This window comes from Cinclus cinclus, chromosome 4 (assembly GCF_963662255.1).
Source record: "Cinclus cinclus chromosome 4, bCinCin1.1, whole genome shotgun sequence".
Taxonomy (NCBI): Eukaryota; Metazoa; Chordata; class Aves; order Passeriformes; family Cinclidae; genus Cinclus; species Cinclus cinclus.
In genome coordinates, this window is record NC_085049.1 from 35123432 (window position 1) to 35147683 (window position 24252).

Below are 24252 nucleotides of genomic sequence, written 5' to 3' on the forward strand. Positions count from 1 at the left end.
CCTGACAAACCTTCTGGAAGCAACTTCTACCAACACCGGCATGCAGTAATTTGAGATTCACTTTAAGATCCATCAGTGTCACAGATCCATATTCATTACAGGAGTAGACTGGGTTTGTGCTGAGCAGGCTGGGCTGAGCCACATGGGGAAGGGGAGCACCTAGCTAGCCTCACCCCTACTCCCACTGCCCCACTTCCAAGGTGTGCTCCCCTCCCAGCAACTTCACAGGGTCCGCAGAGGTGGCTGGGGGGGATACACCTCTTGGTCTAAGTGCCTGTGCATGGGCTCAAGGCTCTTGGTTCTTAAAACTGCTGAGTGAACACATTTAAAATTGGAACTAACAAGGGTTACATGGTTCAGCCCCTCTGAAAATCAGAAACTGAGCAGTTCAGAACCTGAGAATAAGCTATATACAGCCACTGCTGGAAAGTTTGTGAATTAAAAAACATGAAGGGTGCATGAGCTCTACAAAAGATGAAACAAACTGAGCAGGATAGGTGAGTACCTTGGGCCTGCAGAGGTAGAGAAAAATGTGTAACAGTTAATTCTCACTGTATGCCTTTGAATTGGTTATTCAGTCTCATACAGACTAAGGCTGGAAAGCCTCTCACTATCTGATATAACCTTTTTGAAATAAATGTGGTTTTATATAAAGGAAAAGGAAAATTCTGCAGTAGCAATTTTTTGTGCATCTGCTTTGTCCTAAGTAAATGGCCATAGAAGGTGAGGGAAACCACCCCTCCCCCTTCCATTTTCCACCCATTTTGGGTTTGATTCCTATAACTCTTCATTGTTTTTTCACTGAATTTTGCCTGTGTTAATCCTAAATTTTGTGTCTGAAAGGCGAACATGGAAAAAACCAATCCTGTAAACATGCATTTCTGTACTTCTTCCTAGATTAGTAGCAGTTGTGCATTAGAACTTAAAAATATCATTGTACATGAAATCGTATGCCTGGATAAAAGAACTACAGTATTTATTTAAAAACCCACTTTTTTTCCTCCCTATTTCTCTAAGAGTTTAGCATATCAAACTGTCACCTCTGTATACAAGTTGTATTCTAATAAAGGAAAATGTATTTTTAACTACATGATGTAGTTTAAATGCACTAACACTAGTGAATGGGTATAAAAGCTATCAGAAAGTTTTATGCTTGTCCTTCCCTTAGATTTCTAGTCCATCAACTATCCTACAAACTTCTGCCTTCACAGTTATGTCACACTTCACAGGGGCAGATTTGGTCCCACGTACAGTACAAATCCTGCATTAACCATAGCTAAATTAAAACTGGACTGTGCCAGTGCAGCCCTCTGCTCATCTGTGCCTTTTTGTTCTCGCAAGCCCTGGATGAGCTTTGGCTGGCTGGCAGCAGCCTCTGGCTGCTCCTGTCCCGGGGGTGCAGCTACAGGGTTGTTCCTCATCGGTGCCAAGTGGACTCATGGGAACGAGGAGTCAGGGAGGGACATTATGGAAAACCATTACCCCAGGAGCTTGGGTAGGGTAAAGAGGGGATTTTTCTCACAAAGAGCTTGTGAGAAAGACCACCAGACTTTCCTCCAGCACTGGAGCCAGCACAAGGATGAATGAGGAGTGGGAGCTAGAGACCTCTGCTGGGTCAGGCTCTGGTGTCTCTGGGCGGGAAGTGCTTTCCTCCAGTTTTTTCTCTGAGAGAAGTCTAAGAGAAGGGATGCTCCTTTCTGTGACTGGTTTCCTGTCAGACCCCTGCTATGCTGGCTCAGACCCATCTTGTTTCCCCATCAGAAGTGCTTCGTAGGGCCACGGATCTCCCAAGGCTGATAAGGATGATCAGACAAACCTGTCCATCCATGAGCATCTCAGCCCACAGTACTCAGGGAGACCATGTGCATCAAATCAGAGGATTTATGGACATCAAGGCTGAGGGGAAGTTAAGGAAAACTGACAATTTATCATGATTACATTAATAGAAAATATCTACAGAGTGCCGACTCTTCTTCCCTCAAGAGATAAATTTGAGAAATCCACCACTTTACCTCATAAACCCTAGGCAAGCAGGTGTCTTGGGTCCAGGTGTTGCTGGGGCACTCAGAAGACCTGAGGCACTGCTGGCTGCACCAGCCACACTGCATGAAGGCTGGTGCCAGCAGGCACTGGCTGCAGGACCTGAAGTGATGGCAGCCTGGCCCCTTCAGAGGGATCTTTGTTATCTGTCGATGGAGAGACATGATGCACACATCCTTTTAATACATGCACTAAATGGCAAGGAGAATCTCTATTTATGCATAGCGTGCTGGTGTTACTCAGATTTCAGATGTGCAAGCCACAGTTCGACTTCTCTTTAGCTCAGTAATTATACGATCTTATAAGTAATTTAACTGACATGATTTTAAATTCGCTTGGGAGAAACCCTAAAGGCATCTTAATGTTATATACAGTTACTACCAGCATCTGGTGTTTACAGCAAGATAGCATTTTTTTTGCTGCTGGAGAAAGAAAACAGCAGCATGCTCCTCCCAGTTCTGTATCTCAGTGTGCCTTAGTTTATACATTTGTAAAAATAAGCATGATGGCTATTCCAACTTTGGTGAGGCTGTATTAATATCTGTGGCACACTTACAGCATGTGACTACACATGTACTCGTTTTTTAACACCTATCATCAAAAAACCAATACTTTACTTAAAAAACAAGTTAAAATTTATAGTACTTCAAATATCAGAATAGTTATGAAATAGTCACTCCAAACATGCAAGGATTAATTTTGGTCAAAATATTAAAATCAATATATAATTACATTACTATATAGGTGTTTAATATTTTTTATACTTCAGGACCTTCCTTAAATTTATTTTGTACATTTTCTTAAGACCACTCTTATAAATATCTCATACGTTTCTAGTAAATGATTAATAACAAGCTTTATGGCTGATGTATTTCTGTAAGTCCTTATAGAACTCAAGGGGTCAAATTATTGCTTACAATCATGGTTTAGGATTATCTGTAATATTATCTGCTGATGTTTTAAACCTATTCTTCAATGCATATCTACTTATGACAATAGCATATTTATGATAGCTCTTCATGTTTTATTAACTCTTTGTAGACTACATGCTAAAGTAATTTTCAAGCCTTACTGACTTAAAGTAGTATAGACACCTATGTAACTCTTGCACACACAACCCTCCTTAAAAAGTTACAATGTTATGACACAAACATACAAAAGCCAGGAAACTGAGCACCATTCTTTTCTTAAGCCATTGTGTGTTTTGTCTTTGCAAGCACTTGAATTAGGGACATGGTTTCAGCCTTAAAATTTGCATTTCCTGGCTTTTGTTGGTTTATATCACCAGCTCTTACATTATTTAAACATTTCTCAGTATTAGGCTGCCAGTTTGTTTAATAGGGGAGAAACTGTATCTTGGAGGTAACTTGCACCAGCGGTGTTCCAAGGGAATGGCAGGGCTATGAGGATGCAGAGCATAAAGCAGTAATGTGAACAGCTGCTCTCACCGATAGCTGCTGTTCTGAAGGCAGGTTTACACAGTACACAGGAGGATTAGATTATGAACCACTCACCTTTTTCCCAGTCACTACCAGGGTATAGCCATCATCAGCTAATGAATTCTTGACAACAACCTGGGGAGAGATGGGGTGGGAGTCTAGCTGAAAGCTGACATGTGGAGCTGTGGGTTCTGAACGGGAAACCACTATCTAAGAAAGAAAGAAAGAAATTTTGAAAATCACCAGGCAGTATGTAACACAAATGCATGCTGCTCAGCTGTCTCATGTTCTGTGCTTGCATTAATTACTTTGCATTACATTGCATAATATTTTGCATAATGTTCCATCATAATCTGATTGAAGTGCTATAAAATCTACTTTTATTTAATACAGCAAAATCATGGCTGTTGGAGGATCCTCAAAATACACCTTAGTTATTGAAATAAGCAGAAGTCACTGCATGTTTCCTAGTCCTTCAATTTCAGGTATTTATAAACCACCATAAAAAATGAAGATAGGTCATTTGGTCAGTCCTATACTTTAAAGAGTGAATAATTTTATTTACAATATCTATTTAAAAGAATCTTAAAACTCCAGGACTTCAGAAGTCAAAAACATTTCCTTTTATTTTCACTTTGGTCCTTCAGTTTGAAAAGTAAACTTTAGGCAGTGTCAACAGTCTCTGGTCTTGCTCCACGTGGTGCAATTAGGTTGCAAAGCTATGTCAGGCACCGGGTGGCTGCTGTGGGCACCCCTCAGAGGCACAGGTACCCAGAGCTCAGAGGCACAGGTACCCAGAGCTCAGAGGCACAGGTACCCAGAGCTCAGAGGCACAGGTACACAGAGCTCAGATGCACAGGTACCCAGAGCTCAGAGGCACAGGTACCCAGAGCTCAGATGCACAGGTACCCAGAGCTCAGAGGCACAGGTACACAGAGCTCAGAGGCACAGGTACACAGAGCTCAGAGGCACAGGTACCCAGAGCTCAGAGGCACAGGTACCCAGAGCTCAGATGCACAGGTACACAGAGCTCAACACCCAGAGCTGCCGAGATGGCTGCTGCTCTGACAAGCTCTTTGCGACGTTTGGCTGGGCACCCTGAGCTCCGGCTCCTGTTGATTTCTGTGTGAGCTGGGTGTCCAGGACTGAGCATTCAAAGCACTTCTTAAATTACAGGGAACAGTGGAGGCTCCTTTAGGACATGCTCCAAAACAGGAGCCTAATTTAGTCATCCTGAAGCCCCTTTGCAAAAACCTTCCCTTTCTCCCTCTCTCTCTCGACTTTAGGAGATCTTAGGGGGAGATTAGTCACGCCAGTATGAAATTCCCCCACTACTCATCTCTCTGCATCTTGAGTTACCTAAATTCTTCTGAGAATCCGGGCCCATTCCTGCAAACACACGCCTAACTTTACTACTGTAACTTTGTTGACTTTAACGGGATGAGTCATGGCTGTTAAGCAGAGGCATAAAGCATCTGCAGATCGGGGTGGATATTTGATAGCAAGATTTTATAGGCTTGGGCCTGCAATCCAGAAGGATGTGTGCCCAAATGTGATAGCATCAGGCAACAAAGGCAGAGGATTGTTTACATGAGGGAAGATCATGTTCATGTTTCAAAAGCTGCATCACGTGTACTTTACTTTAGGAATTTAGATAACCAACATTTGCTGAGAAGTTAGGATTCAATGGGGTTCATTATTTAAAAAGATTGAAACCATTCTGGAAATAACTTGTATGACAAACGTTTCATTTTTACTATAATGAAGCTTTTCTTCTGACTCCGAAGGCAGAATCAGAAGAGCCAGGACATTGACTTACATGATTTCACTGGCTTTTCACACTGCCAAGGTCTTTCAACAAGATGGCCAACTCCAAAACTAGGCTTAGAGATGCTGTAATTATAGCTGATGTTTTGGTGTAATTCAAGACTTAAATAAAATATATGAGAGTTAATTCATGCCGATAACTGCTTCACATCCCAGAGGTATTTATAGTTTGAGGTTGCAAGAGGCTTTTTTTACTTTAAAAATGATACTGGCTTTGTTACAGACTTTGCTATGGATTTATTTCACAGAACAGAAAGTACAAATTTTAGAAATCAATAAGGTATGATCGTTCTTGGTGACACAGAAGTATGGTCTCTGACTCAGTGTAATGGGGCATGAGATCTGTTTTTCTATTCAGGACAAGGAAAAATAGAATGGACTGGAAAGCTGCATGAAAAAGCTTGATTAATGTTGGCATTATGGGGAGAGGTAGCACCACAGCTGCAAATACCTTTTTAGTTGATCATTAGCCGTGTCTCATCTCGAATACCCACTGCTATAAAATGCTAAGAATTCTTTTCCATCATGAATCCAGGCCTCCTCTTATTGCCAAGCATTCTTTCTGATTGAGCCACAGTGTTAACTCTTTAAACATATCTGCATTCCAACCTCAGAGCAATACATGAAAATTTGAATTCCATCTCTACAATCTTGGAAAAATTACTTGCTACTATAAACACTGACTGACCTTTATTTTACTGAGGTTGATAGTCAGATCACCTGCTCAAAGCCCAAGTGACTAGACTTTGACCTCATGACATACAGGGAGCTCGGATTACACTTCCTAGCTCATGGAATAAAAATTTGGATTTTGCTTAGAACTAATCTACCAGCCTACAGTGCTGCTATAACAGATACTAGATGCAAAAATGTTCTTTTTGCTCTATACAACTGTGTGATTTTTGTACACATCAGTTCAGTCCTTGAAATTCTATTTTACCTATTCTATCCAACACAATCCTGGGGAAAAAAAGAGAACAATTTGAAGACAGCTTCCACAGCAGTAGGAAGAGGCTACTTAGGACTCCAGTGTCATTCTCATACAGCTCTGATTTTTATGGCTTGGGACTGAGCTGGTATGTGTGCAGCATAAATTTCATCTGCCATGGACACACCAACATACAGGGACCACTACCATGAAAATGATTTAATATTACAGGAGGATTTCCCTCTGCAAAAACTATAAAATCCTGGGGCTTTTGGGGGTATCTTTTTTTTTTTTTTTTGGGAGGGTGAGAGTGAGTGTTGGATTTCTTTCTGTTTTATTTACATTTTAGTAATTAATTTATTAATCATGCATTTTTCTGGAGCATAAGAGAAAGGAAAGCTTATTTCCATGCCTCCACTCAACCAATTAGGAGTGAGGGAAGGTCTAGCACAGATAATTAACCAAAGGAGAACAAACGGACATTAGAAGTAAATGGTCAGTGACTGCAATAGTCAGAAGTCACCAGAGGTGTTCTACAAGATGTCTGTGCTGGGGTCCATGCTGTTCAATACATCCATAAATGAGTTAGAAAAGTGGTTGAGCAGTCCATTAAAAAAGTTTTGTGATGATCAGAAGGTATTCACGGTGGCTAGGATGAGGACAGACTATGAAGGATGGCAGAAGGACTTTACAAGACAGCATGTCAAGGCAATAAAATGGCAAGTGAACTACAACAAAGGAAATTAATTTAAAGCAGTGATATCTATGATAGATAGTTATCTAACTGCTTAGCATCAGCCAAAATCAACCTAATAAAAACTCAGAAATTATTAGAAAAGGATTAGAGAACAAACCAGACAAACACCCTGATACTACATAAATTGCCTGAAACTTAAAATCTCTGGGCATTTCTACTTGCCTCCTGGCAAAAAGAGCATGTTAAAAAGGGGAAAAGCTCAGAGAAGGGTAACAAAGATGATCAAAAGGCTGTAATGAACAATGATGGAGTATGGTACACGTGGAATATCTATGAAAAAGGAATAGAGAATCATGAGTGGGTAGAGATCAACCATATACTCTCTTCTACAACTACCCAAAATGGGGTTGTAGCTAGCTCGGGCTTGGTCTCTTCTCCAAGTAACAAGCGATAGGAAAAGGAGAAATGGCCTCCAGTTGCACCAGGGGAGATTTAGATTATATTTTAGGTAACATTTCTTCACCAAAAGGGCTGTCAAGCAGTAGAACAGGCTGCCCAGGGAAGTGGTTGAGTCACCATCCCTGGTGGTATCTGAAAGACATTTAGAAGTGGCACTTAAGGACATTTTTTAGTCCTGGACTTGGCAGTGTTAGGTTAATGGTTGGACTCAATGATACTCGAGGTGTTTTCAGTCCTAAATGATTCTATTATTCAATGATTTAATTCTAATAAAAATTCTATACACCACCAAAAGACAAAAACAAGACTTGGGTTCACGGCAAACAAAAGAACATGGCATCCTGGCAATATGTGATGACCTATAGTACTCCATGCTAAAGGATGCAAAGGCAAGAGAAATGCACATTCAAAGGGAAACTCCACAGGTACATGGATAGAGCTCAAGAGATAAAAATGAATCACTCAGGAAATTCCCAGAAAAAATAGTTGGAGACTTGATGCAGAAGGTAGTAGCTATGTGTGTCTGGGTCACTAGGCATCCACTTGTCAATACCACTGGAGACAGAGCACTGAACTAGATGGACCCTTCATTTAAATCTGTGTGGCTCTTCTGATGTCTTTTGAGAATCACGTTCAATATAAGTAACTACAATATTTATGTCTCTCTATTTAGAGAAAAAATTTTCTTCAGCATAGTTCATGCTACTTCCATGAGGTGCTTCCATGAAGATAACAACCAACAGTTAATTAATGATGAATATATTAATGTATTCTTTGAATTGGAAGTCAGCAATCACTTAGGTCCATAAACACTAAAATTATTAATTTAAATATTATTTCATTGACATCAGATAGCATTAATGTTGAACATGAAGACTTGAGTCCAGGCTTGTCTGTGTGTAATATGGCAAATTAAGACTGTAATAAGTTGACCTGAAAACCAGCATGCAACAGCTTATTTTAAAAATCATTCTGATGCTCAGTTCTGCTAGTCAGCAGGATTGAATTACAAATGTTACTGTCTACATGTTGAAATATCTTTTGCAAAAATGAGAGGCCTTCTAAAAGGAATCCAATCTAAGTATCATATTGTTATTTTTTTCCCTAGATGTCTGACAGGTGTATGCCATTATCCAGCAGAGATAGGCTCAGGGTTAACTTTATTGTGCAATGCCTCAAATGCCCTGGGATATGCAGCATAGCCTTGCAAAGGGCACATGTGTGGCTCTCCAAATGCTGTATATCATTCTAATCCATGAAGAATATAATGGATCTCTTCTGAAGGGTGTAAGCTTTTCTACTCAAACTGAGTATTAAAACATATGCTCTCTCAAACCAGTTATTCAGCACCAGGTGTTAATTTTAATTTGGCTGTATGGATTTTGCACTATGCAGTGTTTGATGCCTTTTTTTCTCTTGAGAATCAAGATACATTCTTTACCCTAGAAAGAACTGCTATCATAAATGTTAAAAGTTGAGCTATAGATATGAAAATGCTACTTAACAAGAGTTTGCCAGTTTTCTATTTACTTAAAAATGAAAGATGGAAGGATTGTAGCTATTCACATTCCTACAAATGCTTGTGTGCAAAGTTTGCGTTTAGCCTTAAATAGGTCAGACTGCCAGTACTGAAAAGCCAGATGAATTGCTGGGCCACTGAGACCAGGACAGCAGTGGGCACTGAGGACAACCTTCGCAATGACTCCATGGGCATCCCATCACTCTTTCCTCTTCCAGGCTCTGTAGGGTTTGAAGTCCGTGCTCATATATTTCTTGACCTTCTTGCACTTGCTTCAGATATGGCTTGCCACTTGCACGTGTGGGTTTTATCACAACTACATTTGTCTAGAGGGCCAGGGACTGGATCGAGAGGAGTTTGATAAATTCAAAGATGCATATGGCTTCCAGTACACTACAGTATAAACTGAATTTGATTGAGCACAGTGAAAGATGCAGAGCTCTGTATTTCTTTGCTCTCTGTCAACTCATTTTGCTGACAGGCTCTGACTCTTGATTCCTGGAGTGGTGAGGTCTTGCTGCTTTGCTGTTTGCAACAGAAGAGCAATGTTGAAGACTTGGCTCTCTTGCTGAATTCTGGGACAAATTTTCCCAATCCTTGAATGCAGTCACAAATATAAAGCAGATGTGATGGTTTTTTCACTGCTTTCTGTAGCATGCATTATGTTCCCTGGCATGTAGTCTATGAAAGCAGCTACAACACATGCTAAATTCTCTCTTCTTGGGGAAATGAGATGTGTGTTAAAGTTTGGTTGTGGTGTTTGTTTTTAATCATAAGTATTCCTGGGAAATGAGTGTGATTATCAAGTGCTCTGTCTACTTGGATGTGAAAGACAACAGATTTGTGCTCGGTGTGTGAGAATTTCCCAAACCATTGATTTGTGAGTGCCCCACTCCTATTCCTCATCAGACAGAATCAAAGGCAACAAAGGAAATGATAAGGCAGCAGGTTTAAGGAAACCCAAAAAAGTTCTTTATCATTCAAAGCAGAATGAAATTATGAAAGTCATTGTCAGAGCATACCACGGAGGGGAAAACAAAAATAAATTTAAGAAACAGTAAGCAAAACTGAGGAGAAAGGAGTCCATAAACGACTATTAAGTGCCAAATATGGGTGCAATTTCCAGCTCAGAGTATCTCTGAGTGCCAGAAGCTGGAGGGTACTGAGAAAGGTATGACTGTGCTTTTACTTGCCTCATACCTCTACCTTATCCATCTTAGCCCCTGCCAGAACTCTGCTCCTTAAACCTTTATTATAACCCCATATAACCTTTCTTAGCAAAAAGTCAGGTTAAAAATACTGGGATTCTCTAGAATCAGGCTTACATTTTAATCTGTACTGTTGCATGTCTAACAAGTGCAGAGAGCCCCTGGGAGGATGAGTGGTCTGTTGCCTGATGTGCAGTACTCTAGCAAGACATATCTTACCATCGTACCTTGGTTATTGTGCCCAAAGCCTTTTTCTGTCCAGAATCTCTTCAGACATGACAGTGCATTGCCATGTTTTGCTAATGCTGGCTCATGTTCAGCCAGATGGGACAGGACTGCAGCCAGAATGTGGCTGATGGCACCTCAGAATCTATGTATGCCCATGGGAAGAGCCTTTCCTCAGCTCCAGAAGCAACTGGATGGATGTCTCACTGAGCCATGAAGATGAGAGGGCTGTGGTGGGGTCCCTCATTCTGCACTACTGCTGCCCTGCTGGGCACTGAGTTGCACTGGCATAGCCAGAAGGATGAGGTGGCCCTGCTGCCAAAATTGCATCTACAGAGAGTGGGTGCCTGTTGTGACTGTAAAGCATGCAGTGAAAACTTTTCTCTCTCTTCCTCAAGAAGGTCACCAACAAGCAGTTGTAGTGCTTTTGCTGGCTTGCTAAGTCTTTGAGGCCAGCTTCAAGTGTAGGGGGCACTACACTAATACACTATTCTGCTTCCAAACATAATCTTAGGCTGAAATCCAGCCTCTGCTATGTCAAGGGCATTGATCACTTGTTCATTGTTATGGCCAGACCAAATGTGAGCTTTTAAGAATAAATCTTGTTAGACGTTCCCATATCCCACACTTCCCAGAGCTACCACAAAGATTTCCCCTTCCTGAAGAACTCATTTCATCATCACTGTAAAAACATTCTCTGAAAAAATGCCAACTGCAGGCAGAAAAAAAACCCCAAAATGCCTTGAAACCAAGCAAAAAAAAAAAAAAAAGATATGTTATCTCAATATATCATGGAGTGTTTTTGTTAGTGTTTTTTTTTTTTAAATAAACTATAATTTTCCAAAATACTGGCTGGTAATATAAGTGTCTTTTTGAGTTGAGTATAAGAGTAGTATTCTCAGTGTAGCTTAATTTGAGCAGAGTAAGGCTGTTTTACACCAGCTGAAAATCTGATTCCTCAGCTATAGCAGTGTGACTGGGTGCTGTTTTCTAATCAAATAACCACTGTGAAATACCTGATTCACTTTGCACCCAACAGCTGTAGTTACAGTCTGTGTTCCCAGTCACAGTCTGAAAACAAGCACAATAAGAAAGGCTGAAACAGCTGCAACTTCTCAGCAGAAAAAAAAATAGAGAAGGAGAAAAAAAAGTTTGTTGTCAGGCTTCAGCTTAGGAAGGAAGTAAAACCATTTTTCTTTTCTGTCTCATGCATGTCAGCTGTCTTAGAAAAATTATTACTGGTCTGTTTTGTAACAGAAACTCCACAATATTTAGTAAATTACAAACTCCAATCTATTCATGGCCAAATACAGATTTGACATTTCTGAGGCAGCCAAAACATGCTCAGTATGTGAATGGGCTGAAGTACTTTTCAGGAGAGATCTGGAATTCACCTCATGGCCCTAATTATCCTCCTTAGAAGAACACATGCATCTTCTGTATTTGGACCATCCAGATTGATTTTATATTAGTTCCAGATTTTTGCTGAAAAAGAAATAAACATTTAGTGAAGGAGGCTATATTTACTTTACAGTATTGGTGCTTTCCCAAGCTGTTCAAGTGAATAATTCTATTTTATCAAACTAAAAGCAGAAAACAACAGGTGAGTATTCCTTGGTCGGATAAAACATGACCGCTTTTGCATTCTGATATTTACTGTTTCTTTAGAGAGCTTTTTTAAAATAAGTAAAACATGGGCTATGTTCTGAGTTGGATCATTAATAATTCTGATGGGTAATGCTATAAGCTTTGGGGGAATCGCTTGTAAAGTTAGGAACTATTCCTTGTGATCCCTAAATACATCAAAACCCCAGAATCTGGTAGCAATCACCTACAGAAGGAAAACCTACATGTTAAATCTGTTGAATTTTTCAGCAATGCTGTGCTATAGCCATGAGGTAAAGATACAAAAATAGATGGAGATAGAAATAAGAGTTAGAGACAAGAGGAATGTAGGAAGGTAGAAAAAGATGAGCAGAAAAAAGCAAAAGGAGATTGAAACATGACAAGAAAGAGGAAAGAAAAAAAGACAGAATCAAGTGGTTGGCTGCTGATCAAGTGTAAGCAAGTATAAAGGGGGTATATGAGAAACATTTTCAAATAAATTTCTCTCAGTTTCCATAGCTTGCTGCTGCACCTATTGGCTTCCACAGCACAGGCCTGGAGCTTCAACTCAATTTAGATGACAGAATCACTAAGTTTTCAAGAGGTCCCCCCCTGCCCCCTCCCAAAATGTTTTATAACAACTAAAAGAAACCCTAAATTAATACAGCAAAAATATGATTCAAATGTTCATTACTTCCACCAAACTGCTGCATATCTGAACAATTCAGGGTGCTGTTGTCAAACACAGAGATACTGTACTACTACTTCTTTTAATCTCACGATGGCTACTAGTACTGAAATTTATGTCAGAAACAAAATTGTCTAAATATAGCAGGGTTTGGTATTTCAAAGAAGATACAATATGAACTGTGTGCACTTGAAGGGCTGAGCTGATTTTCTACATATAGAAAGCTATACATGAATATTTTTTACTTTTGCTTTTAAATAGTTGGTATGATAATATGTTCTCAAAATACTAACACAATACAACCAGTTTTAAAACAGGTTCCCTGGTAGGTAGAATTTGTAGCTAATTTTCTCTGAAAGCATACCTGTGTCTGAAGTCAGCTAGGAATAGCTACAAGCTACAAGGAGATTGCACAGGAAAATTCAATATTTGCTTGTACAAAGACCTAAAAATATCAGTGCAAATGACTGTGCAAAGGTGATATGCATATTGAGTGAAGAGCTGAGGACTCTTTGTGATATGTTCCAACAGATTTGTGAATAAAACAAAAAAGAACATTATATTTCTTTGGTATGTGGAAGTTTTGGGGATATATTTTTGATTAATTAAGCCATTGTTAGATTATCCTGGTTTTTTACCCATTTTACTTCAGTAATGGTCATATAATAGCTTAATTTTTAATGATCTAAATCTCGTTGCAGTTAATAGCTATATTACCATAGAAACACTACAAATCTGCTTTAGTTGGGCATTTCCTAATGAACATGTTTAAAAGCACTTCCTAGATTACTATTAGAAATAAAGAGAACATTAATTTCTGCAAAAATCTGTTTGCTATATCCTACAGATCTGGTATCCCTTCCAAAATAATTTTAAAACAAAACAAATACTAACCTTTTATTTGGAGGTAGTATCACTAAAGATAGTCAGTATGCTTATTCTCGTGCCTGTTGCACCCAACCCTCAAAGAAAGAGCTCCTATTTAGTACAATATGAGCCCAATTCTGACTTCCCCCTGTAGCTGAATCCAGTCTGATTCAATGATGAGAATATTTCTGCTAATGGCCATGTGCAGTTTACACAATAGCCTTTTCTTTTGATCTGTAACTGAACCTGGAATGGGAAATGTATTCTGGAAATATTTAATTGTTCCTTGAGTAGGGCAAACATCTGAATGAAGTGTGAGCTGCAGGATTTGAATGAATAATTTAAAGAACATTATAAATAAAAAAAATGCTCCCTTGTGCTTTCCACCAAACCTTCCTAAAAGCTTTGTGACAGCCCAGAAGTAATGCTGGAAGCAAGAGAGTCGTTGTTATTAATTGTATTTTGTAGATAAGGAAATTACTTCAGAAAGGTTAAACAAATTGTTCATTTTGCTGTGTGAATCAGTATCTGCTTTCAAGAACAGAGTGCAGTTTGGGCCCATGCTCAGTGTGTAGCTCTTAGCATTTGCTTTTCCTGCACAGAAGACAAACTGCAGCTTAAATTTACAAAAGTCATTATGGGAAGTTAAGGTAAAACTGGCAGGGTTGTCACTGAAAGTTTTGTTAATATTTTTTTTTTTTGGGGGGGTGGGGGAAGAGAAACATGATTTTCCCTACTTTTTCATCTCTTCTTTGCGGCAAATCACTTTGAACTCCTTGCCTGTAGAAGCATTACAGAATTTCCATTATGCAGCTGGTTCTGTGTCCAGTCTGTGCAGAAGACTGGAGGTATAGGATTCCCTTTATGCAGACAGGGTGCATATACTGAGGACAATATATAACCCTATGCACTGCATGTGGCAAGAAAATGAGGGGAAGGAAGAGAAGAAAGGAAAGGTTAGTTCCATTAAGGGCTACATGTGCCCAAGTCTTTTCTAATGGAAGGTTATGGGAAGTGGGAAAACTGGAATGGCAGGGCAACTGGTGGTCTTCTCATTAACTTTGATGACTCTCTATAGCCTACAGAACAAGAAGGCCAGAAGACTGTCAATACCTCAGGAAGTTTTCTAGAAGACAAATAGTACTGGCAAATTGAAATAACACAGGACCTTGGGTGCAAGAAGGATCCAGGCTGAGATGCAAATCCAGGCTGGACTCTGTGGCAGCTGGAGAAGCCAAGCTCTCCAAGGATGATAGTTCTTGAAATAAGATGGATGAACTCAAAGGATTTTGTCTTTGTCTTCTGGTGTTTGATTTTGACTGCCAAGATTTTAAAAGACTGCTGATTGTATGCGTCATATTTATTTCATTAGTCACCTACAAAGAAGTCATGTACTGTAATCTACCTGTCTAGATTAGTTATGTACTTAGTGGAGGGAGACAGACTACTCAAGAGAGTGATTTATCACTTTTTTATGAAAAACTTGTTTTAGGACAGGAAGAACTGTAATCCAAAAGAACAGAATGAGATAGGAGTGAGCAAGAGCCTGAAAATCTAATACACATTTAGAGAAACTTGAAAGTAGGTGGAGAAGGAGCTAATCTCAATTCTACAGCTGTGAGTCATAGGCTATGGGTACACGAGCAAGGAATTTGGTGCCAGAGGAGTGCATCATTATATAGAAACAACGAATGCTCAGGCTCCCGCTTTTACATTATAAACTGTCTTGGCATTTTACATTGAATAGATTTAATCTGATCCTCCAGTGTAAATGTCCATACAAAGTGTATTTTTGAAGCTGTTTGAATAATCAGTCACTGTTTTAGACCTTTCTGCCTCAGCTGGGGTTGAGGCATATTTGATGTCTATCCAAGACAGTGCTTTCAGTTTAGTCTTCTTTGAAAGAACTCTTGTTTGTATTGATCAAAATACAAACTGTTTTTTGCTGCTGTTCTGCGAACTAAGACAGCTGGAGATCATGGTAGAATTTGCTCCTCAACCACTGTTCCAAACCACAAATTCCAGGTAAACACTTAAAATACTGAATGCTGTATTAGACACTTTATTTATATTCCAGAAGCCGTATTTTATTTGGTAATTTCAATTTTCTAATGCCTTTTAAACTGGGGCAATAATGCTCCTCCCTTTTCACCACCCTGCCAAACGCTAGTATTTTATTTTACTGTGCAGTTCTTGCCGTAATACAGTAATATTTACCTGCAGGAAGCGGCCCTCTGAAGTTCCCAGATTAGCAATGGTAAGGTTCCCTTTGGTGAAGACAGATATCGAAGTTAACAGGACACTGTTGAACTGGCCCATGAACAAGTCAACCCTCTGCAGCGGAGTCGTAACTTCTAAGCGATATTCATCATCTTGTGCTCTGCAGTATGAAGAGTTTCTTGAAAAAGCCTGTTTGAAAATGAAGTACAGATGAGTGCTGTCTTTACGAGTAGCAATAGATCTTTGTCAGAATGAAGTCATTTAGCACAAATGCATTCAACCAAAAGTATTTTAAGATGTTTCAAACTTAATTGCTTCATCAGTTATGATGTTCCATGAGGAAGACAAAAACTTCTTAATGTTATGGGAATGTTTCTATTAACTTTTAAAATCATGTCTGCAGGAATAAGACATAGGGTCTATATTTAACTAGATGATATGTGTATAAGCACATAGACCAAGGGATCCATTCTCAGTGACTTCCTTAATGCTGCTTCTCTAAGAGCCTGGGAATTACCATACTGCAGAGCCTGCCCAGTGACACACCTACTTCTAAAACAGCTTCCTAGAAAAAGATTCTCTAACAACATGATTTTTTTACATTAAAATAACAATTTCCAATATTCTTCTCCCTCTATTTTCACCTCCTTTTTCAGACATAAGACACTAAAATGGAGAAGAAGCCAGAGAAAGAAAAGGGAGATATGTTAGGAAAAATGGGTTTCTGGTTGTATGTTTAAATGAAACTATGGAGAATACAGATTTTAATAATTGCTCAGATTATTATATTGATTAACTATGGTTCATGCACTATTTCATTTGATGTCTGTATGTCTTGAGTGTACTAAAATAATACCTGCATTTGTAGGATTTTGACTTTTCATTTTAGGAATAGAGACTGCATGTTTTGAATTTTCATTGGAAAAAGTCTTGAACAACACACTTTAAGTCATCTCTGAAGAAGAATATAACCTCCTAACAATTCAATAGAAATCTATTAACCAATAATTTCATTATTATTGATATTACATCATCTGTTTTGGGGACATTGTATAAAGATAATAACTAGGGATACCTTAAAGGATCTTTAACCAGTTTAAATTTCGAAGTCATGTAGCATGCTCCCACTGTGACATACTAAATGAATAAACATTTAGAAAGATTATAAAGGATCTTATGGTGGTTCCCTTTGTTGAAATCAATACTGAGCTTAATTTCTCCTATTCTTTTTATTGGTTTGTTTTTTGTCACAAACATGTTTTAAAAAATCTTTTAAGAAGCTCGAAAGAAACCTTTTCAAGATGCTCATGAGTCTTTTTATTAAGTCAAATAGATCTGCATCATACCCTTAAAGAGAATGTAGGAGTAAAATTTTATTGTCTTCTTTTCTAGGTTCAGATGTCTTTCTTCTAAATATGAAAAAGAAAGCAATGAATGAAGAATTTCTTGTTGACCTAACTGGTGAATTCTGGACTGAAACCCAAGGCATTGAAAATACTACCAACAAAATGTTCAACCTAGTAGCTCAGCCCTTTGCTGTTGAATTGTCATGTTTCTGAGCTGAGCCCAGCAAGAGCACTGGCAGATGAGGTTTTCTGTGATCCCTAGGAATTGCAGTCAGCACTGGTGCCAGCTTTTCTGAAGATGCCCTGTCAATTTACTGTATCATCTAGGTGAAAGCCTACATCAGACCAAATGAGCAGTTGAAATCTCTGTGCAGTGTCTTAATGATACAGAAAAAGGGCTTCTAAATTAGATCTGGTACAGCAGTGATTTAACAGTTTGGTTACCCACAAACTAAAGGTTTTACTGTGTTAGTTTTCTTATTAGCTGTTATTATACAGTGTATTTTGTTCGGCAGGAACTGAATTAATACTTTGAACTAGGAACACACCTTAAGTATTTTTTAAACCGGTGTTTGACTGGGTTAAATCATCAATGGGCAGGTTTAGCTTTTCTTTGTTTTGGCCACCAAACAAGCTAAAACCTGTATTCTTTTGAGCTCATATCCTACCCAGTCTAAAAGTATTTCTGGACATCTGTGCAGATTACTCATACAATGAGTATGAATAGTTCAAGTGCAGAAAGATGTACAGTTTTCATGGTTTCTGAAATAAGGCACATTTCTGATTTTACCCTCCCCCAACATGGGATCTTTGCTCTTTCCTGTAACTGTTTTTTTTTCCATAAGCAAAGACTTTGGAGAGAGATGCTTCTATGCTAAGCTTAAAGTACTTCCTCCTACACAGTCATTTCAGCACAATTCAAACATCCTAACATGCTGCCTCATGAACCCCTGTCCAAGCTTTTGGGAAAACGTGCCTAGATTTCCCTGCTTGCCCTGACACCTTTCTTAGCTTCTCCAAAGTCAACTCAGCCACAAGTCAGCTCAGCCTTCCTCACAGATGCTGTAATTTTGTCTCTCTGCTGAAGAACCTGTAGATTGTTACACATATGGTTCTTACAAAACCTGGCGCTTCATGGATTATCCATAATGTAGGATTGGCTGTTCAAGAACTAGGAAGGCTTTGATTTTGAGTAGAAATGCAGAGATTAAAAGGCTACTTAGAAAACTCAAAGAAGATTGATAACAGGGAAAACTTTGTCAAAGATGCTGCTTTAAATTAACACTTTTAAGCCTGGTTCTCTCTCTTTCTCTTCCTTTCTCCCTCCCTTCCTCCCTCCCTCTCTCCCAGTATACACATAACTATCCATTTGGCTGTCAATGTGGAAAAATAAATGATGTCAGATGATGCACTCTGGATGTTATGCCAAGTTCACTGAGAAATCACACAACTATTGAAACAGACGATTAGAGCATGGGTAAGTGCTTGGGTTCAGCTATACTGCTTCTCTTGTAGGACAAGAGGTGCCAATTGTGTGCGAGATTCACAGAGAGGGCTTTGTTACTGTTAAGCTGGCACAGGTGTGCTGCTGGAACACAGTGAGGTGTGAGCAAGCCCTGCCTTACAGCTGTGTCCAGAAGGCTAGAAGGTAATTAATGTTATCTTATTTGTTCACATGGGAAGTTGTGGAGTTTTGGAATTTACCCTTGATTTGGTCCACACAAGACAAATATGCCAAAAAAGTCCCTAGACTTCGCTGAGCTGAGCTATCAGGAGCTGTCAATGTTTTGCATCTAACTGATAGTTTATATGTCATATTCAGTGAGCATAAAAATAAAATACTTCAGACAGAATTGCACATTTGAAGCCAGAAGTGCAAAGTGGTGAAGGAATTCTTACAGTAATTAATGAAAATCTCAGAAAAATACCTGGTTAGGTCAGTGTCAGAAAAATGATCCAAAAGTATAGTTTCTAGTCTGAATACTATATCCAGGGGAAAAACATCCAAATATATTTTGGTGAGCTTTTCTCTAATTTGCAGTGACTACAAAGTGGAGAAACACTCCTCCAGGTTCCTTCTTCTAGAGATGGTCAAAACCTGCTCTTAGTTAAGTGCAGCGGCTCCTATAGGAAGTGATACTATGTATAATGTCTTGATATTATGTATAATGTCTTGAATAAACTGGAAATCAATGACTTAATCACTGCAGAACATTTCACACTGTCTTGTGAGCCACTTGGAGGACATAATTAAAATTTAATTTGACAAATTGGAGAAATAGTCTGAAAGTAACTAGGTGATATTTCCTAGTGTCAATCATAAAATACTGCAGTTATGATGTAAAGTTCAAATGAAAGTAGGAATATGCATGAGTTTTATTTCCTGCTGGTTTGTTTGTATGACTATTAACTTGTTGGCTGTCAAGAATCAGAATTCTAAGTATCAACTGTTTCCTTCTGCTATGAACTCTGGGATTCTCCGTCAGGAGAAGTGGTCACCTACAAGAGCATTTCTCCTTTCGTAGAATTAAAGAATCCCATAGGTTGGAAAAGACCCTTAAGGTCTGTGGCATAACATGGAGTAGGGAAAAATAAGCTATTGTTAAATGACCTGCATCCAGATCTCTGAAAATAGCAAAAATCTTTTTCTGAAGAAACTACTGTAGAGTTTCTCAATGAATAGGTGATTCTACACAACAAATTGGTTACCAAGACCATTAAAACCTGAGAGTGTATAAGTTCCTTATCTCTTCTCTCGTGGAAGTCAGTGAATCAAGATGAATAATCAAACTACAGTTTTCAGAGTGGGTTCTATTGGAACCAGACACACAATGGTGAAGAATTTACATGTACAGCAGACCTGAACAGGAAGAGTAACCATGAGGAACAAAGAACTTTATAATTTTTTCCTCTCTAAATATTTCCATGTATTTTCAGCCAATATAACTTTGATGTTCTTGATACACCCTAATTTTCTGGGTAGTTTGCATTATTTCTTTTCAGTTTAGAAGTGCATTTGATCACTGCTTCTCCCCATTGAAAATACAAGAATGTAATTCTGGCCCAAATAATTCAGTGAAGCCGGGTAGTTGTCTGAGGATGAGAGTGACTTGATCATCATCGTGGTAATGATGATTCTTGCAACCTTAAGGAAGGGAAAAATGAATCATATTGAAGGGCTCAATTTTGCCAGTGGAAGCCAATTCATGTGCTAAACAGTTCCCATGGAAGCAGAGCCACAGTGCTTCTGGTTTCTTCTTGACTAGTGAACAACACCTTGAGGGTGTGTGGGTGCTGTGAACTCAGTCCAGTGTTCATGCAGGACAGAACCTGTCTGGGACAGGGGAGTGGGTTCTCTATTTCTAAGAACTTCAGCTGAGGCAGTGAAGCTTTACTCTAAACAATAGAAGAGTTTCTTCCTCTTTTTGTTTTAAACAGAGAAATGTTTCCCTCTTCTTCTTCCTCCTCTTCCCAATACTCTTCACGTATTTGAAAGCAATTCAAAGATTTTTATATGGAATACAGAGAAAGCATGTCCCTTTCTGAGAATAAAATTTTAAAAGAACTCCATCAATGTAAAAATTTACACAATATCATTTCAGTAACTCCTAATACTTGTTGCTTTGATCTACTCCTAAAATGAGATGGGAGAAGGAAGTCACTGTAGTGATGCTCCACTTAAGGTAATAGGTAAAAAACATCTATGTTAAATATAATTAGTTAATACAAATTAAGATGATTTCATGTTCTTTTGTCAAGATCATTCAAAGAGTTATTTGCTTTTGTCATTGAACAGTACTGCATTAGTTCTCATAATCTGGTTAGTGCATTAGCACTAAGTAAATCCTATTGATTCAGCAGACAAAATGGACCTAAGTAATCTTTGTATTTTGCTGATTTCCTTTATATTAATTTAGCATTTAACTCAGTATACAGATTATCAAAGAAGAGGTGTTGACTAATTACACATTTTTAAGAAATAAAGTAATGCATTGGAGATATTGTGCTGATGAAAGCAATTTTGCTGTACATTTGCAGCATCTATAAGGTTCATTTTTCATAGAAGTCCTTAATAACATGGAAGCTGTGGTAAAACAGAAAAGCTGGAAATTCATCTAGACCAGTTATCCAAAGATAATGCTGAGTGTGGAGACCCTTATTCCAACAAAACATTGCACAACAACTGCATGTCTAGCCAAAACAGTGGTGCAAGATGTGTGGGACAGAAAGAAGTCAAGAAACTAGAAGAAAATCATGCAATATGCCATAATTTCCACAGGCTGTGTATAAAAGCAGGTGACATCTGCCTTAAGAAAATTAAGCTTTCATTACCACTTCTTACAAGATCACTTCTCTAGCATTTCGTTTCACACACCCTGTAGACAGTGCAAGTATTAATTTCATATGACTTACACTTGCTTTCTGAACCACTTATGCCATGGATCTTCTTCCTTGGCATATTTTTTTTTTAATTTACTGTGGGATTTGATTCTGGTTTTACTTGTAAGTTTGGAAATGAGGAGTAATTCCACTCTGATGCAAAGGCTGTCTGAGATCAGAAACCCACATGCCACCTAGAAAGTTTGAGTAACACAGCTCTCTCCTGAATAACAATTACCTACTGTTGCTTTAGTGAGCAATAATGATGGCCAGATGTGGTCCTGAGTCAGAATAAGCAAAGTAAGTATAAAACTGCTGAGGTAAGGTGGGTGCTGAATGAGCTAAAATGCAAACGTCTGCTTTGTCAGGACTTATGTGTCTCTCCATTGTTTGGCAGCAGAACTAGAGGAAAATTCATTGCTTGCTTAGATGGGTCAACCACCTACCAAAGCCAGGTGGGATGAATCCAGGACTTAGATCTGCACACAGCTCATTGCATAATCAGCTTCTCTTTCTTTGGAACTTGAAATCGTGCTTAAAGAAACCCAAGCAGATCTTTCAGAAGGGGCTGAGGTGGTCCCACTGTAGAACAGTCATCAGCAGACTGGACGCAGACTTAATCTGGGATTAAGGAATCTTAGAATTTGGTTTAAGAAAAGAGGCTCAGATCTAAATATTATACATCTTCAGGGAGTGCCCTTAGTATCATACAAGTACTAGTAAATATTTTGGACATCTCTTTTAGTGAGACTGTAAAATTTTTCTAATTTGCAAGGTTAAAGAGGATTAGAAAATTATACCTTGTCCAGTTCTACTCTTTAGATTTATTTAAGGGCCTTCAGAAGCTGATACATAAAACCCAGATGATCAGACATCAATTTTAACAAAATAAAAATTACTTTCTGCCTGAAATGATTTCTGTGAATTTCCAGAGAAAAGCAGCAGAGTCACTTTTCCACGCTAATAACCAATAGGGAACCCTGCCTTCAGTGGAAGAATTTGATTAAAAAGTCTGGAAATGGAACATTATTAGTAACTCTGGCTGATAAAGCTGTGCCCTTTGCAGAAAATGGTAGTCTAACGGATACAACTTTTTCACAGAGAAATACAGCTTTCATCAGGAGGATGATAAAATGCCAAGCAGCAGCACTGGGAAGCAAGGAAAGTCAGGTCCCTAACTGGACACCAGAAGAAGAAAAACTGCAGTTTTTGCAGCCATCAGTGACTAAGAGGTTAGCCCCAAACTCCATAGCTCCTGGTGCTTGGAAGAGTCTGCAAAGATATCTACCATTAGGGGTGGTGTGGTACCTTCCAAAAAAGCTCCCTGACCTGCCCTTTTCCTTGTCTCGTCTTTTCCTCAGGAACTCCCTCATGAGGGTGTCCACGTGGCCAGACCCAGAGATGGAACAGCCCTTAGCTCCGTAGCCAAGTGTTTGCTAAATGTGGTTCAGCCTGAGATAACCTTACCCAGGCACACACCCATGCTCATACCTCAGCCCTACACACTCATACCTGTGTTCCTCCCACGAGGTTTAACTGGAGACCAGACTCTCCCTGCAATCCCTTATGCCAGGCTGTTTGTCCCAGTCAGGACTTCCACAGCCAGGTGGGTAGGTGGCCATGTACCTCATGGGGGAGGGGAGCTGGCTGGTGAGCACAGGCTGCCTTGCACGCCACTGCTGCAGGCACAGCGAGACCTTTGGTACTGCCAGGACTTATGGCAGAGAGGCAGTGAAGGCAGAGCAGCAATGTGGATGCAGCCTATCCCCTTATTGCTGGGGTTTAAGCATGTATTAAAGGGTGCCAGTGTGTTCTGCCCATCATTCTGCCCTCATTAATTGTTCTGAGACATCAGAGCCCTATAGAGGAGCTTGCATACGAATGGGAAGAGATTTCATGCCCAAGCAGAGTGCTGTGTGCCATGTGATATAGCATTTCCCTAGGAATAATGACTGAACTAATCTAATGGATTCTGGTGCCTGACTTTTAGTGAAAATATTGGGTCACATTCTACTCGCAACGTAAAAACATCTCCATGCTGTGAGATTATCTGAGTAATTTACAACAACCCATTTTAATCAGAGATATGTGGTGTTATTTTTAAACCTGCCAAAATTTTATACCAAATGGTGTGGGACATTACAGTTACAGGGCCTCAAAAGAGTTATTTGTCTTTGTTTATTTTATTAAATATTCTTAGACACAGCCTTAAGATGACAGATCAATAAGTGCCTTTGCGGTTTCCTGATAGAAGGCAGCAATTATTTTCTTCCATTACAATATAAGCATAACCTAATTTTACTCATCTATCATGTGTGCAATGGTAATAAAGAAGCATCACCATGTGTTTATTTTACACTCACTTTATTTTTTATTTTGGTGATCTTCTGTTTTCCTTTCAAGTGTTCCAATTGTTTATACCTCTCATTTATCAGGAGTTCTGACCAGTTTGTCTTGCTTTATTACACTTTCTGGGAGCATGGTGGCAAAACCCTACCTGTGGTTTCTCTTTTCCTGTAAGGTCTAAGTATTTTAGGCCTTCACCTGAACTCACCTGCAGAAAAAAACTAAGACACAAGATCTTTACAGAGCTGAATTTGGATTTCATTTCTAGAGGTGTTTTATCATGTAAGTCCATAATGATTAAAGTCAGGTGATTAGGCTTACAATTGTTTAGAACATAAAAGATGCAGAAAGGACAAAAAAAGCCTGTAAGATCTTGATCTATCTAATGACAACTGAGATGTATAATTGAGACTGTCAAGGCTAAAATCAACTAATTTTCCTAATGAAAAATCCCATTT

At 39.0% G+C, this 24252-nt stretch overlaps 1 protein-coding gene across 1 annotated transcript in view; it reads right to left on the bottom strand.

The window, feature by feature from the left end:
• MET (MET proto-oncogene, receptor tyrosine kinase) overlaps positions 1–24252 on the bottom strand; it is a 65948-nt gene that overhangs the window by 36710 nt on the left and 4986 nt on the right. The window contains exons 2-4 of the mRNA XM_062491077.1: positions 15720–15911; positions 3555–3689; positions 2013–2186 (exon numbers count right to left, since the gene is read on the bottom strand). Coding sequence (XP_062347061.1) covers positions 2013–2186; positions 3555–3689; positions 15720–15911 — 501 coding nt within the window. The remainder of the gene's footprint in view (positions 1–2012; positions 2187–3554; positions 3690–15719; positions 15912–24252) is intronic.